Here is a 16,040-nt window from a genome sequence, read left to right as displayed (position 1 = left end):
AAAAAGCTGAAAAATTATGACTAATGTGAAAACTCATGTAACAATAAAAGCCACATCACCCTATTGTTAATGATCAAGTTGGTTTTGACTGTCTTATATGAGGCCATAAAATATTTGTTATCTGGCACAGTAATTGCAGAGGCCAAAAGTTTTACAGAAAGGAACCTGAGCTCCTCTTTTGGGTGCACAAACCATCTGAATTGAGTTTGTACCAATAAGCATATTTAAATCATGCAATAAACAAAATGAAATGATATATTCTATCGTTTTTATTGACATACAAAATATCAAAATGTAATTTGATGCAATATAGTAAAAATTTTCAGAAGTATAAATAATTATTGAGCTAAAGACAGTGAATTCTTCAACAGGGTCTTAAATTAGGACTGATACACCCCATAGGACCTATTTGTGAAAATTTGGTCAAGTCTGCAACTGTACAGTAGCCTAAGCTTATCTAAAACTACCTAAGGTTATTCAATATAAAGTGATATCTCTTCACAAAAATAATATGTAAAATACTGTGAGATGTTCGCTCACCAACACAGGCATCAAAAGTAAAGACAACATCTACACAAAACTACATTCCTTGGTAAAGAAACACACAACAAATTATAACTGGAACGGTGGAGAGGGAAGGGGGTGGTGAGGGTGTACTTTTTACTGATAACCTTTATGTATTGTAATGAGATACCTCAAACAGATGAGGTACTTTCTTTAACAAAGAGAGCAATTGTTTGATTCTGTGATGTAACAAACAAATATTACAGCAGGACAATTGAAACTCTACAGGCAAACACAAACAGTCAATGGGAATGTACAATTTCTTAGACATACTATGATGCCGGTCTTACAAGTATTTTAATTAACGACAAAACTTAAAGATCTACTTTATTGGCTCCAATTATAGCAAGCTATAGCTAGGAAAGTTTTGTGATTACAAAATCGACCTGCCACGGTCGTAAATCCACCTCAGGCTCTACAATTAGCCTGCATAGCTTTTTGACACCATTAGGCTCTTTGTGTAAGCACTGTGTGAAAATATGTTCATGTCTACAGTGTAGTTAATCATACAGTGTTCACACAAAGACCCTCATACAAGAAAAATATGTGGCAGGCATTGCAGACTAATTGGTAACAGAGAGGTCATTTTATGACCTAGCCAGGTAGATTATGTAATCTCAAGAAACTTTTCCATGATAGCGTTCTATAGTTGGGGTCTATACAGGCATACAGCAGACCTTTTAGGGGCGCTAGACAGATATATATTTGGTATAAACCAGGAATATTTCCATGCAAGAAAAAAAGATCTGCATGAACACAAAAATTAATTATAGCACGATCCTCCACTTTGGGGATGAGGTCTCGAACTCTAGACATTTCACTCTCCACACCCTGCTCCTTCTTTGCCTCAGGCTTAAACCTTGAATAGCGATATTGTTAATATCGCCATTCAATGTGCATTTATAGAATACCATAGCATATGATCCACACTAGAAAGAATAAAAATGCAGCTGACTTGTGTTCATCACAGTACGTCTTAATCCTTTTATCAAAAGTTCAGAGAAACATAAGTACAATCTTCCACCAAGAATGTTCCATTAAACATTTTCACTACTACATATCTAAAAACATTGAAACATGACAAATATTTTCCTTTCTTATCTTTTCTGTATACAATCAAAACATTACAATAAAAACCAAACACATTGTTTCTTGTTTACTAATTCACTAGTAATGACTAATTATTAAGTTTAAGGCACTTAAGTGAAAACACAAGTAACCATCAAGTCGATAAAGTAACTTAAGTCGATAAATTTCAATGGTGAAGCAAGTCAAACAATGTGGTCAACTTTTCTTTCCATACAGTGATTATACAGTGACTCAAGTAATTGAATGTACTCAAGTCAATCAAGTCACTAGCAATGACTCAACTTGACTTTGATTAAAGTGAACAATTTCAACTCTGATCAAAACCATTGGATGAATACATGGTTTGCTCAACAATTTATTTTCCTAGACATTCGAATCAGAAGCAGGTTATCAAGTTATCATGTTGATAATTCTTCAATGTTGCTGGATACCACTAAAAGATGAGAGATGTGACATATACAAAAGTTTTACCTAGGGAAAGCTGTCAAACCACAGAGCTGTCAAAATGTATCCTTTATGACTGATTGTAAACCTTTAACAAGAAATAATTGACCTTTGACTCCTCAATGACACATCTATTAATAACATGTCTTAACAGATAAAACACTGGAATGAGTGATGTCTTATTTAAGCAAATTCTCTTCCGTTTTCATTCGGCATCTCCTGGGCTCTTGTTAAATTATGAATGGTTGGCACTTGTCTTAGGATAGTAGCATACATATAAATGATGAAAGCTCGAACGGCAAAGAAACTGAGGACCTAAATGTATTTAAGATCTTTCCATACATGAATAACTTAAAAAATATAAAAAAGGGACACATAACACAAATATATTACTTCAAACTAGTCATTTCCAAGAAGAAAGGATGAGGAAAATCTGTCTTTGAAGATAGAACAAGGAAGATCTTTCTTTGAAGATCGCACAAGGAAGACCTGTCATTGACTCCAGAAGAAAGTGCATTCTAAATAACTTCTGGATCTCCTACAAAAGGGAATATGCCAACTGACTTTCACGGCCATGTTGAATTTCTAGATTTCTTCCTGTATCTCTTCCAAAGAATGCACTTCCAACTCTATTCAGCAAAAACAGCAGAGACTTGCACATGAACTGATGGCTTTGGACTCGTACTTGGGACATTGTACTCAAACTAAAAGTCTGTAACCTGCTGTGGTGATAATGACACCAGTTTCATTGTTACCAAACTACATTTGATATTAACATAATTTTAGCTTGCAATTGTTTCTCTGACAAAGCTAGTTTCAACTATAAGCTTTTCAGTTATGAATGTATACGCTTTTTCACATAGAGTTTTACACCAGGCAATTAATGCTTATGTTTATAAACTTTGATTTACTTTTGTTTATACAGGAGGCAGTTTCAATTCTAGCACTGTTCCATATATAAGGTGACTGAAACAATCGTATGGAATTTACCATACATTAAGAGGACGATACAAAACCACGATAAACCCTCTCTCAGAATATATAAGAATAGCTTTGGATAGCTACAGAATCTTGGCAAAAACTACTGCACTCTTGTATACAGATTTAAAACTAACAATTATCTGATGATTTGAAATCTTCACACCGCATCAATTTAGATAAACTTTACACCCGTGAACCAAATTTCAGTGAAGTACCACCGACCACCACCAGCTGAACACAAAATACAAAGTCTTAGCTTGCTTCTTTTGAAGTAAAAAATATTTCCATAAGGCAGAAGAAAACAGAAACTTCTGAAAGTTTACAGTTGGATATCCATCAAGAACTCGGAATAAATGACGACGTGGCCAGGGAGAAGAAAGAAGGGTCCGATCAGATCAAGATTAACCTCAAGAGAGCTTGCCTAGTTCGGCTTTCTTGAAGACCTCAGCAGCGGTAAATATAAAAGAGTCGATGATCCCTGCTACGGTGAACGTGCCGCCGACAATGGCACAAATCTGTAACGAAATGAAACGCCCCAGGGTTAGAAATCCGCTTGCACAAAAACTGTTACACTTGAGGAACACTGAAAAGGTGAACCTTCTACAATCTGATAGAAGTCTTACTAACTGACACTGTTAAGTGTCTATGGTATCTCAGTTCAGATTCCTTAATGAAACAATATATGGCACAGTGTGTTTTTTACCTCCTTTAGGAATGGAAAGGGAGAGTGCATGTTATCAATGCTAACTTTGAAACCCTCAATAAGATGGACTACATTACCATGTATCCCATATCTATGGTAAAGTATGAGAGCTTCAAATATAAACTGTCGTTTCTTCATTCATTCATCTCAAAATATAAGAAGTTTGCTCTTAATTTTACGAGAATATATGAACATTGTCCAAAGTTTTTAAGCCCCAAATGCAGTCAATCCCAAACTGCTCTATGTAACATGCAAATATTCTTGCTGCTTATACAAGTTCAAGAAGTTGACAGTATTCTTTGAATTCTATCCCTCCATCCTCTCACCCCTCTCTTTCTCCCTTCCCCCTCCCCCTGTTTTCAGTGATCTCAAACATGCTCTGTCCAATCACAGATCTGTAAACTGGTACTTTAAACTCACCGTTGTGATGAAGGTATAGAATGGAGCTCTCTTTTCATGATACTTGACAGTGATCGGACTGATCTGATATCGGAACCATATTGCTGGTAGAGACCTGCCTCCATGGCCAAAGGCAGAATAATGCTGTAGGCCGTGAATAAACAATGAGACAATGAGAGTACATACAGTATGGGAGCCTGGGAGGGCATTATTAACATCTAACATCTAAATTAAACTCATCATTTTATTTGAGTAGACTATTCTTGTAAGATTGAATGATCGTTTGTCATACTAATAATTTGTCACTAATGTTGTTCAAGCACTTTTGTTGAAGAAATGGAACAAAATCATCATTTAGGCATTTTGTTAATTTGTGTTTTTAGGAATGAATCTTCATAAAAATACTCCTGACAAAGGTTCAATATTTCTCGGGCAAAATATGCCTGTGTGCAAACCAGACAAGAAATGCATTAGACAGTCAACTTTCAAGTGCAGACAGGTAGGTTCCAATCTATATTAGAGAAAATTAATTATTTGCCTCAGACATTGGTGGGACTCTGGGGTCAGAGGTTAACATCTTTAGTCTGTCCCTTTGAACTTGATACTCTGGTCTGTCCATCAGTCACAATGTCACATCAGATTGTCAAGTCTGTTTTCTCCAGACAATTGGAAAAAATTCTGAGACAATTCAACTCAAAATTCTCCAGTATGTTGTCTAGATCTGAACACCACACTTTATCAAGTCTGTTTTCTTCAGTTTGGTTCATTTCTGAGGACAAAGTCGATGTCAGATTCTCCAGCCTGCAGCTAGAGTCACTAGGTTAATTAGTTAATTAGTGTGTACTCTCCACTCTGTTGTTTCTTCGATCATTGTTCAGTCTCTTGTTCTAAGTCTGAACAAGAATAGCATCAAATCTGTTTTCTTCAGAAACTTGGTTTCAGTCTGAGAGAGATAATCAAGTCAAAGTCTTCTAGTCTGTTGCTTCAGTCTGAGCATGTAGCATCGAGTCTGTTTCACCAGTCACAAGGTATAATGCTGAGAGAAACAAGTCAGATTCGAAGGTCTTTTGGCATAAATGTGAACATATTGCAGAAAAATTACCACATAATAAGTCGAAAGCATCCACACAATCATACACAACGGCATCCCCTTTAACTTCCCTGTCTCTTCCACATCCCCCTCCCCCTCCCCCACCCCCCTCCCCACCAACAGTTCTGTTGAAAAGTCGATGGATGATATTTTTAACATAAAGCAAATGGTGTGCATGAACATACACGTAGATGTATAAACACATTTAAAGGAGAAAACAAACAAATTAATGTGACGCTTATAACGTAGCACCCAGGGAATAAATGCAACACATAGTGAACCTTTACAAGTCTGTAAAGCATGTCATGCATTACAAACATCTTATTTGAGGTCATAACATTCTTCTTATATAGAAACAAAATTGTGCCTTAAACTTTCTGTGTTTGTATTAAGTACAAACAGTGTATGGCTATGGGGAGGTGGAGGGGGAGGAGGGTGAGGAGGGTGAGGAGGGTGAGGAGGGGGAGGAGGGGGAGGAGGGGGAGGAGGGGGAGGAGGGGGAGGAGGGGGAGGAGGGGGAGGAGGGGGACGGGGGAAGGAGGAGAGGGGAGGGTGGGACATATGACCATTGAGGATGTATTAAAGGTGTTATAAATATGGCTCAAAGCACTCACCTTGTAGGCATAAGTATACTGGTAGGATATATCTTCGTTGCCATTTAGATGTTTGTAAACCGTTGGGACTATTTGAAGATAGTAGTCATGTGACTCATCAGCTGAGAGAGAAACAATATCAAACGACACATGACCTCTCAGAAAGCGAAAATATTCCAAAACTATATAACAAGCTGTATCATAAAGTAGACAATCAAATATACATGGATCAGTATTCTTTCAACATAACTGACAATTTTTTTTGTAAATTCTGAGATGAAAGTGTTTTTAAGAGATTTCTTTTTCACCCCAATTCTTTTTTTCAAATTCTTCTGGGACACTAAAACCTGTCTCTGCTCTGACTACCAAAGGATTAAAACAAATTTGCATTTTAAAGCAATTCATAGCTAACAAGTGGACTATATATTAATGCTGAAGATTACAATACCACTGAGCAATTGCTAACAATTTTGTAAAATTGAAGAGCCTTGAACTTTCGAAAAAAGAATCAAACAAGTAGTTGGGATTGACACTGAGAGTTATCTTCTGATTAAACTGATCATAAAATATTAATAATCAGTTAAGTCTTAACTTAAACAAGGATGGCATAAAGTTAAATTATCCAAAAATATTTAAATTCTCAGAAAATTGTAAAAATTGTAACCCTTGAGATTAATCAAATGAGATGATCTCACAAAAGGTGCATATAAAGGTGTGTGTGTGGGGGGGAGGGGGGTTGCCCAAGGAAAAAGGCAGAGAAAAAAAATCTACTAACAGATTTTTTTGACAAGCAAAGCTAAACGTTACATGGCCTTCATACAATGTTAAGTCTTCAGTGACATGTAGAGGTGAATCTTGTAAAGACTTAGAATCAATTGGAATATAGAAGAGGTATATACATTGGTGTCAAGAGTCCGGTCGGGACCCTGGGGACAGCTATGTCACTGGGATTCCTTTTTTTAAGTCTTCAATTTGCCTTAAATATTATGAAAATGACAATACATAATTCTTTATCCCATACTGCCCAGGTGGGCCATGGAGCTGAAGTGCCCTCCCCCCACCCCCCACCCCCCACCCCTGGGTGTCCCCTCTCGTCAGTATGATATCCTAGGAAGTAGTACCGTGAACTATTTATATGAGAACTACTTGACAGTAATTGGTAAGCTAACTACTAAAAAGTGAACTAACATTTAGCTCCTGAGTGGTCTGTTCCTTGTAAGGGGTTAAAAGCAGCTGCATCTAAACTTTTGTTCTGAAAGACAAAGAAACAATCCAGAAATGAGATATTTAAATCAAACAATTTCAAGAGTTTTAATCCTGATGGCAGACAATATGACAGTATATACATGGAGGAAAAAACTATACTGCATGAAATTTCCATTACAATTTTGATTTAGATTCAAAATAATACAGATATATAAGACTGCCAAGCTGGTTTTTATCAACTCTTCTATTTCAAAATTCATTTCTCATGTTACACTAAACCATTAAATATGTTTTCAATTAAACATGCCATCAACCTCAGATCAGGTTTTCATCTCTGAATACAGCATATTTTTTTTTCATCTTTCATTTCAGCCAATAGCTAGGTCACTTTGAAAACTGAAGATATATGAATCCCTCCACATGGAAGAACATTAAACATGAACCGCTTCTTAACTTCCTACAAACCACAAAATTATCAGAGTTTACATCACACTGTGCAATTCAATCTTTTAACTCTATTCTAAAGACAGAGCAACAAAGACTGTGTTTAATTAAGCATCAGTCCAAACATTTAACTGGAATCATGTCAACATTTGTCAAAGGCTTAAATCAACAGAGTACCAACTCAGATTTAGCATGAAAACATCATAGTTACCAGCTGTTACCAGTTGGTATATTGAATCAGCAAACATAGCAAACAGTTAAACTTGCTGGTGGTTTTATTGGCATATATATCAGGAAATAACTTATTCGGTATCTCATTGCAAAATGTTATGCAAAATGTTATGTTATGTAAAATGGTCAAATTGCTACACATTTTCAAAGATTAATGGCATATTTTTTACCCATGAACTATAGTACCTTTATAAGTGACACGATCTAGAGGCTTTCAAACTGCTAAACAAAATTGTAACAGAGTATTATTCCCTGTATACATATTTTCAGGTTATATATATAAATATCAAAATAAAAATGACCTCACCAATGATGTATTCCTGCATATTCCCAAAATATGCGAGCTTATATCTAAACAAGGCTAGGTATGGTAGATTTGCTATGAGAATGGTATTTTATACTGTAGGACTAAATTATAATGGGAGCACCTTGTATATTGCACTTGTTTTTAGGCTCACTCACTAATTAGTGAGTAGTGGAATGTTTCATAGAAAACAGTATGGAGAATTCATCTCCGCCATTATGGAATTCAAGAGCTATAAGTTGATAAAGGCTAGGTAGGGCTGCTATGAAATTGGTGAAGGCCTAACCTTAAGTTTAGAGGTTTCATTGTAAATGTATCGTTGATGTTTGTCACCTTGCACTGGAGAAGCTATCACAACACTGCATAACCAGCCACTTGTAAAGCAGCTAGTAGAATTCATTTACATATAGTTTATGGTACTGCTTCATTGTCTCTCTTATTGCAACAATGAAACAAAAAAGTGAGCAAAGAAGAAGAAGAAAAACAACAACAAATATGCAACACAACAAACAAATTTTGTGTATGTAACCTGTGAATCCATCAAAAAATTCTGTAAACAACCTTCGACAGTTGTGCTGGGGAATAAAGCATAGTTTTTCAAGCACAGATTTAATAGGGAAAGATGTAGAAGACCATTGCAGATTTTACATTGCAGGCTGTCCTCAATTCAATTCACCTGGCTAGCATTTAAATTTAGTTGAATGAACTTGTGAATAGGCTTACCTGTAAATCAGCACCAAGGGTTATCTCATGGATAATATGAGAAAAATCTACCCGTTGTGGTTGGTTCATACCCACTGCATGTGTAGATACATGAAAATTACCAGGTACCTATAGCATACGAAAACATACAACAAAAATCATCAACTTGTTTGTCAGAAACCTTACGATTAAGTTTTATTGATTGATATGATTTGAAAAGAATCACCATCTTGTGAAGTCTTTATTTACATATTGTCAAATGGACAAAAGAAGTTCCTCTTGTAGCAAAAATATTTCTTGAGTTTTTCAAAATTATGTCGATGGTTTCGTACATTGTATGTGGATGCTTTATTCTTTTAACACTAACTCATATTTCTATCCCTATTGGTATCATATAGATTCTGATCGATTTAGTTAATTGGAGTTAAAAACAAGACAAATAGCGAACTACACCAATATATATACCAAATACTGTACTTTGAGAGAAATTCCTACAAAGCAGAATAACTCCAAACAGATTTTCATTTCAAAGTATTTTCAAACAGATTTCAACGATGTGCTTGTCAGATGATATTTTTGAAATTTCAAAACAATATTTCTTGCCTTGTTTATCCTGAAATTGCTTTCAAATCTGCATCCAGTTCCTCCATCGATTGGTTCTTTGACGGTGTTATCTACATGTCCTACCTCGTGCCTGCCCATGTCATCTTGAATATCCAAACCAATAACTGTGAGAAAGAATAGAGAAACAAGTTGCATTTAAACTGATTGCTAGAATAAACAAATTTCAGAAAAATGTCTATATACTCATAATTATTACAAATATACTACAACTATTAACCTTTGATCATTAAAATTCTTGGGGATCGTGTTTGTCCTTTTAGAAGGGTTTTACTTTTTGGTTGTCCGAATCGCAGATTTGGTTGTCCCTAAAAATTGTAGCAAAATAATACAGAAACGATCAGTATGTACATTGTAGGAGAGATGTTTAAGTTTGGTGAAGACAACACCAGCTTTGAGCCAGTAAAACTCCCCCATGGGTGGATCATAGGCCTACCATTATTTTTTTTTTTAATTTCAGTATCTTCAAAGTTATGCAGGGCTATACCAATTTACACCTTTTATACCTACATGGAGACATTTAGTTACAATGCAATCTGAATTTAATGTAATAAAACTAGTCGTCAGTTGGACAGCCTCCAAAGCTGATATTTGGTATTTGGTTGTATCTTATGATCAGATGACAGTCAAAAATTTGCCCTGTGAAACATATATGTTATCATTACACCCACTCAAGTTAAAAAAAAAATGTTAGCAAAACTGCTTATCCACTAGAGAGCCTGTGTAATAGAATGTGTAAAAGTAAGTTGGCCTGACATTTCGATCCTAGCAGGATCTTCTTCAAAGGCTTTTAACACACCCACTCACGTTATTAGTTCTTACAGTACTAGCTGGTTAAATAGCACATGACTTACGTGATATTATGTGGGCCATGCTTTAACTAAAAAACATACCTCTCAATTTTGCCAAGAGAGTGTAGATATTATTCAGTAACTGCCACTGATATGTTTACACAAGAAAGGAGCTTTAAAAGCTGTCATTTGGGGTGAGAAGTTGAACTCCATTACCGGGGGAATGCAGACAAGTAGGTGAGAATGGCATAGTTTGTCTGATAATGTTTTGTCATCAGTCATTCATAAAACCCAAACAATCATGTTGAAAACTTGTTGGATTCTTAACACTAATATTATACTTACATGAACACTTGAGTTTTACTAGCGAAATATTGATGTGAACATTTAGCATCTCCACTTCACCGGGATTATCGACATAAAGTTCACTCACTCTGTCGGGATGGGGGAAAAAAAGGGTTGGTTGAAGAAGAGTTGGTTAATAGGAGGTTGAAAGTACATTGCAGGAAGATTTGTCAATTATAGCAACCCTACATGTAAATATCTGTTACTTCCAAGCAGCCAAACTCGTTGCGTTACAAAACTTATCTTTAATCCTTCCTCACATTCCTTCCTACACAAAATGACAAGAGAAATTTAAATTAAGCTTTTCATTTGGACCTATAATCATCAACAATTTTTGCACACATTTGAAACAATTAATGAATTTAAATTCTAGATAGTTTGTATATACATTTACTACTGTTGTATTAGCTATGTACATATGCATCAATAAAGTTAATGATTTACAGTCTTGTAAACATATAGTAAATATGATTTAATGATATCTGTTGACATATGCATAACTGTAATCTCTATGATATTATTTCATGAGTTTTCTGTAGCATTTTCTAGCTTTATAGGAGCACACAGACACTGTTTAGCCTGACTATATGTGAACTGCAGTCAGGCAGGCTAGAAAACCCATGTATGAAATTTGACAATTTCTATCGTGTAAATTATCTGCCAGAGGGTAAATTTGATTGCTAAGTGCTTTGTTAGGACATCGAAAGTATAGAAACTTCACCCAGGACAGACCTGCTAACCTTCACAGGCCTCACCTTCAGTACTTTGCACATAAAAATGTGGGTAGACAATTTTTGTCGAAAAATTTGATAAATTTTTGGATTTGCACAAATTGGATAGATGATGCAACAATTTCTGGTGCTCCTGGTACTACGTACAAAGCAAATCAGCTGTTTTTAAATGATTCTAGCACCAGCTTTCACAAGTCCAAAAGGTTTTCTTTTCTTCTACCCTCTGTGCTTTGTTGTTTGTTTCTGCCCACAAATGCAGTGCCTCTTGTCTTTGGTTAATATGATGAATAAATAAATGAGAGAAAATAAGACAAAATGGTGCTACTTACACTTCTGGTTTTATGAAATAGTAAAATTCAGAGAGTAAGAGGAATGAGATGAATAGAGCACTCAGAACTGAGACTGTAAGAGAAAGGGAAAGAAAGTTATAGACAAAAAGTGTGTGGATTAAATCATGTACAAATACAGACAGACCGGTGCTCATTGGTACTGATTCAACCTTTGGGTTTTCATGGAATGCCAAAAGGGTAAAAAGAAAAATATGAATATGATTTCAGGACTACGCATCAAACCTCCTTCAGTCTTTCGGTTTGATATTTCCTGCAATGTAGTTTGACATCATGATCTGTATGTGGCTTGTAATGCAAGTACTCACATAAACATACAGTGCATCCTGATATTTTTGAGGATATCAAAACAGGAAACAGCCAGTGACTTGCAATAACTCGAAATGAGCAGAATAAACAAGCTGGAGGCGGACGTGTAGTGGTAAAACATGGTAAAATGTTGAGTTTTTCATGACACGTCAAAAGATATAATTCATTGATATTCGAGAACAAAAATTGTAGAGAGATGGTGGTAAACCCAAATGGGCAAAATTGATGAACTGCTTTAAAAAATATTCAGATTTTAGAGAACTCACCTCCAGCCCCAGCATAGGTTGGCTGTGTCAGGTCCTTTGGAATCTTCCTGTAGACATCTAGCCTGTAACAGCAACAAAAGTCTCTTAAGTATGACACTGTTTTCATACAATAAATCTTTTTGATGTGAGAACAACATTTGCTGTAGTGCCTTTTTCAGCATACCAATGAGACAACATTAATTGTTCACCTTTTGGAGCTACATAGTGGTACTACTGTATGGTTTATATCTTACCTAAGTGAGAGAGAAGGCCAATTGTCAAGTCCTGCAGGTTGCTGCTTACACCTTGTGCAAGCAGTTCAAACAAGATTTATGTATCACAATATACATGCAGTGCTTTGTGTCTAAAATGTCTAAAATGTGAAACACCTTTTGGTGAGGTGATACTGTCATTATGTTACTAAACAAGCAATTTCTATTCAAGTTCAAAGTTCCCTTGTTAGGGTAGACAAAGATTTCTACCACATCATGGTTGCACATGTGTGGCCCTACACCACAGGACCAAACATGCAAGCAATGGCATGTAGATGGTTTTGGATGTTTAACAAGGGGAATTTTCTAGATCTTATATAAATTACTCTTGTTATGTACATGGTCACCAGTAATGATATATTATCTGTCTGAAATTGCTCTTATTTTTTACTGCAAGGTAAGTTATATACCCCCCTTTTCTTGGATACACTACAGCCATGTTTAAGGGCGAGGTTTAATGTCATTAGTGCCTTTCCTCCATCCATCCCTCACTCTCCTCACCCCCACCCCCCTCCCTCACCCCCACCCCCACTATGGCTTGTAGACACACATGTTTGCTGATGAACCATTGGTTCTGTGTTCACAATCACCCCAAAACCAGGCTTATCCCCAATAACCATGGATTTTAGGCTGATACACTGATATTTTCACTTGTAAATGGACTATGATTATCAAAGTTCATCAATGGAAAGATAGGGTTAATCAATGAACAAAACAAGGATTACTGGACAACATACAGGTCTAATTATTTTGATAAAATTCAGGATTTTCATCACTAAAGCTGGTTTACATTAAAGGGAGGGAAGACTCGCGTATCAAAGACTGATGCTGTAATCTGACCTAGTTTCGAATGAGGTGTAACAGAAGTGTTAGACACCACTATCGATCCCAGAAAATACACACACAGCTTGCTACCGTCGGTAATTAGACACTAGTGTACAGTCAATACATGCAGCTACGGTCAATACACACAACACAGTACATAGCAGCAATGGACATCTCAGGTCCAGATAAAAGATAGCAAGGTATCACGTTTCATTACTGTCTGCATTTTGTAGCAACAAGAAAAAAATGGAGTAGCTGCAGAATACCCCGCTGGATCCGAGATTGTGGTTTTGACGGAGACGAACAACGTCCAACGCAGCCTTATATTGTGCTTGAGTAGATGGCGCTATTATAGTATTGTTAAGATTATTGGACTTTGATATTTTTCCTTTTTTCGAATGTACAATGCATATACTTGTAAAACGGGAGATATCCAACGGGGTACGTGGTCCGTTTTTGTTTCTGTTGCCGACGAACCAACAGGCTACGCAGTCATTCTGTAAAGGAAAGTAAAGCCTGAAGATGTGGAGTGACATCCAACAGGAACGTGGGGAACTGGAGCGACATCCAATGGGCTACTGGGTCTAGCTTTGTTTTTAAGTAAACCCAACGGGCTACGAAGTCAGAAGTGGTGGAATGGGGGTTGAAGTATTTAGTGGCGACGAACCAACGGGCTACGAAGTCAGAAGTTGTGGAATGGGATTTGAAGAATTTATTGGCTACGAGCCAACGGGCTACAAAGTCATTCTTTATATTAAAGTATACACAAAAATGTTTTTAAAGTAAAGTAAAACGTAAGGTCTGGGGTGACATCCAACGGGCTACGGGTACCCTAACCCCTAACCTGAACATACACGTAAAATTAATTTAAAAAAATGCACTGTGGAACTTAAGCCTATCCGTAAATAAGTTAGAACTTAAGCCTATCCGTAAATAAGTTAGCGCCATCTACCACTTTTCTCTTGTAGCCCGTAGCACCTAATTTGGTTAAGTTTCAATAACGTGGGGTATTCGACAGCTATGCCAAAAAAACTTCACTTGCAAGCAACGGAAAGTTAACTTTTTCAGAGGGCGGCACACGGTTTGGGGCGAGTCTTCAATGCCTTTATGCTATTTTATGGCAACACAAATTTGATGTGATAGCAATCTGCATAATATATATTTCACATGTCTGTAGGCCTGGGCTGACATTAGAGTAGAAAAACCCATAATCATAACAATGTCAGTTCCCAGCTGTTTTCGATATTAGAGGTTGGTTTTTTCATCCATATATTGACAATTGTGCAACAATTGACTTTCACAGCCTGGCCTACTTGAGCTCAAGTGTAGCCACTTGAACTCACATCACAGGTCTAGGCCTAACTGATGCAATTGAAATGAAGCCTTACTTAGTTAGGTTACCATTTACCAATCAGTTATTATGTTTCCATTCTGTCCACGTCGAAGGTGAATTGACAATAGTCATATGCCTAAACATGAGAACTACATTAAACAGTTAAAAGTCTTAGACTTAAGTTTGTCTATAGCAAACACTGCCAAGTTTACATGGACAGGTGCAAGGGCCTAATTTACAACGGATTGCAGCCGGGCATACGGGCTGATGTAGCCTAACTTAGGATGGATTGACGCTGTCTGTAAGTGTAACAACATATTGAAACTTAGACCCCCAAAACACAGAATAGCTTGTACCTTCTGAAATCAAACGGCATTTTCTTAGCTAAACCTGAGTCCAAGCTTCACGCAATGTTGTCAATAATTCGAGTCCGGTGTACTTGGGAAATAACAACAAGCTGTTGGCAGTTCAATACTTCACGTAAACCCTACCCTTCCACTAGTATAACTGAGCTAAATGATTGGGGCTGCCTATAATCAACAGAAATACATTTACCCCGCATGTACACATCGCCAGCGACTCAGATAAGTACACCTGGCATTAGCTTCAGAGAAAGCAAACCAGATTTGAAAGATACCGTCTTGATGTACCTTACAATAACAGAAAAGATGTTTGAATATACCAATTCAACAACTATTACTCAATCCCCATAATGTATTAGGCAGCTTTTATCATTAATTTTGTTTTCGTTTTTCCGCTCTTATGTTTAATTCTCTAGTTTTAAGAAAAAAACTTTCAACAATTGACACGTCATATGTCAGCCAGCGCGAGTTCTTTTCAACTTCTTATATCTGTTAAATTGGAAGGGTGCAGACCCATATGTAAAGACTCCACTATGTTCAAAAAGCTGCCCTGATTACAGTAATGTTAGTGTTATGAAAGTGTGCGTAGGGTGTGAAGACTCGCGCACAAAGAAACGTCTCATGCCGGTAATCTGACCTAGTTTTTTTAATCATTAATCATCATTATCATAAAATGATGTAAAATCTACCAATTCTATCCTTTGTAACAAATTAACATGGTAAAGTATGGTTTCAGTACTTTATCATTTTTTGTGAAATGTTTAAGCCAATATTCATTCATACTTAGTAAAGATTCCTAAATCCTATTGGTCCATTCAGGTCAGCTGACCGTGGTTAATCCTGTGAGTAACGCACGGTAAATTTACGGGGCATCACTTTAATAAATCTTTGGTTATATGTAACCAAAAATGTTTTGTTTCATGATTTTTCCCCCACACAAATGGTAGTGTATCAGGTGCGTATCCAGGGGGGGGCGTTGGGGGCGCGCGCCCCCCGGGTAAGGAAAAGAGGAGAGAAAAAAAAGAGAAGAAAAAAGGGAAAAGGAGGGGAAAAAAGAAAAGGAGGAGAGGAAGGAAGGGAAAAGAAAAAGAAAAAAGAGAGAAAAAGGA

At 36.6% G+C, this 16,040-nt stretch overlaps 1 protein-coding gene across 1 annotated transcript; it reads right to left on the bottom strand.

Moving 5' to 3' along the window:
* Window positions 1-251: 251 nt before the first annotated feature.
* LOC139967964 (endoplasmic reticulum-Golgi intermediate compartment protein 1-like) lies at window positions 252-15,101 on the bottom strand. The gene is made up of 10 exons (XM_071972209.1): window positions 14,926-15,101; window positions 12,161-12,222; window positions 11,568-11,640; window positions 10,508-10,596; window positions 9,354-9,478; window positions 8,772-8,879; window positions 7,052-7,115; window positions 5,885-5,985; window positions 4,202-4,324; window positions 252-3,593 (listed from the first exon to the last, which is right to left on the bottom strand). Exons 1-10 carry the CDS (start codon window positions 14,943-14,945, stop codon window positions 3,486-3,488), a joined length of 873 nt encoding a protein of 290 aa, XP_071828310.1. The 5' UTR covers window positions 14,946-15,101; the 3' UTR covers window positions 252-3,485.
* Between the last annotated feature and the right edge of the window lie 939 nt (window positions 15,102-16,040).

Source organism: Apostichopus japonicus, chromosome 5, assembly GCF_037975245.1.
Source record: "Apostichopus japonicus isolate 1M-3 chromosome 5, ASM3797524v1, whole genome shotgun sequence".
In the NCBI taxonomy this organism is placed as follows: Eukaryota; Metazoa; Echinodermata; class Holothuroidea; order Aspidochirotida; family Stichopodidae; genus Apostichopus; species Apostichopus japonicus.
This window is presented reverse-complemented; position numbering and strand designations above follow the sequence as displayed.

What these genes read in the sequence shown, in the direction of transcription:
- LOC139967964 (XM_071972209.1), bottom strand. Translation starts at nt 14,945, where the DNA reads ATGCCGTTTGATTTCAGAAG. An exon ending in AACCTATGCTGGGGCTGGAG is followed by an intron (nt 11,641 to 12,160) that starts GTGAGTTCTCTA and finishes TTTCTCTTACAG; the next exon opens with TCTCAGTTCTGAGTGCTCTA. An exon ending in TATTTCATAAAACCAGAAGT is followed by an intron (nt 10,597 to 11,567) that starts GTAAGTAGCACC and finishes CCATCCCGACAG; the next exon opens with AGTGAGTGAACTTTATGTCG.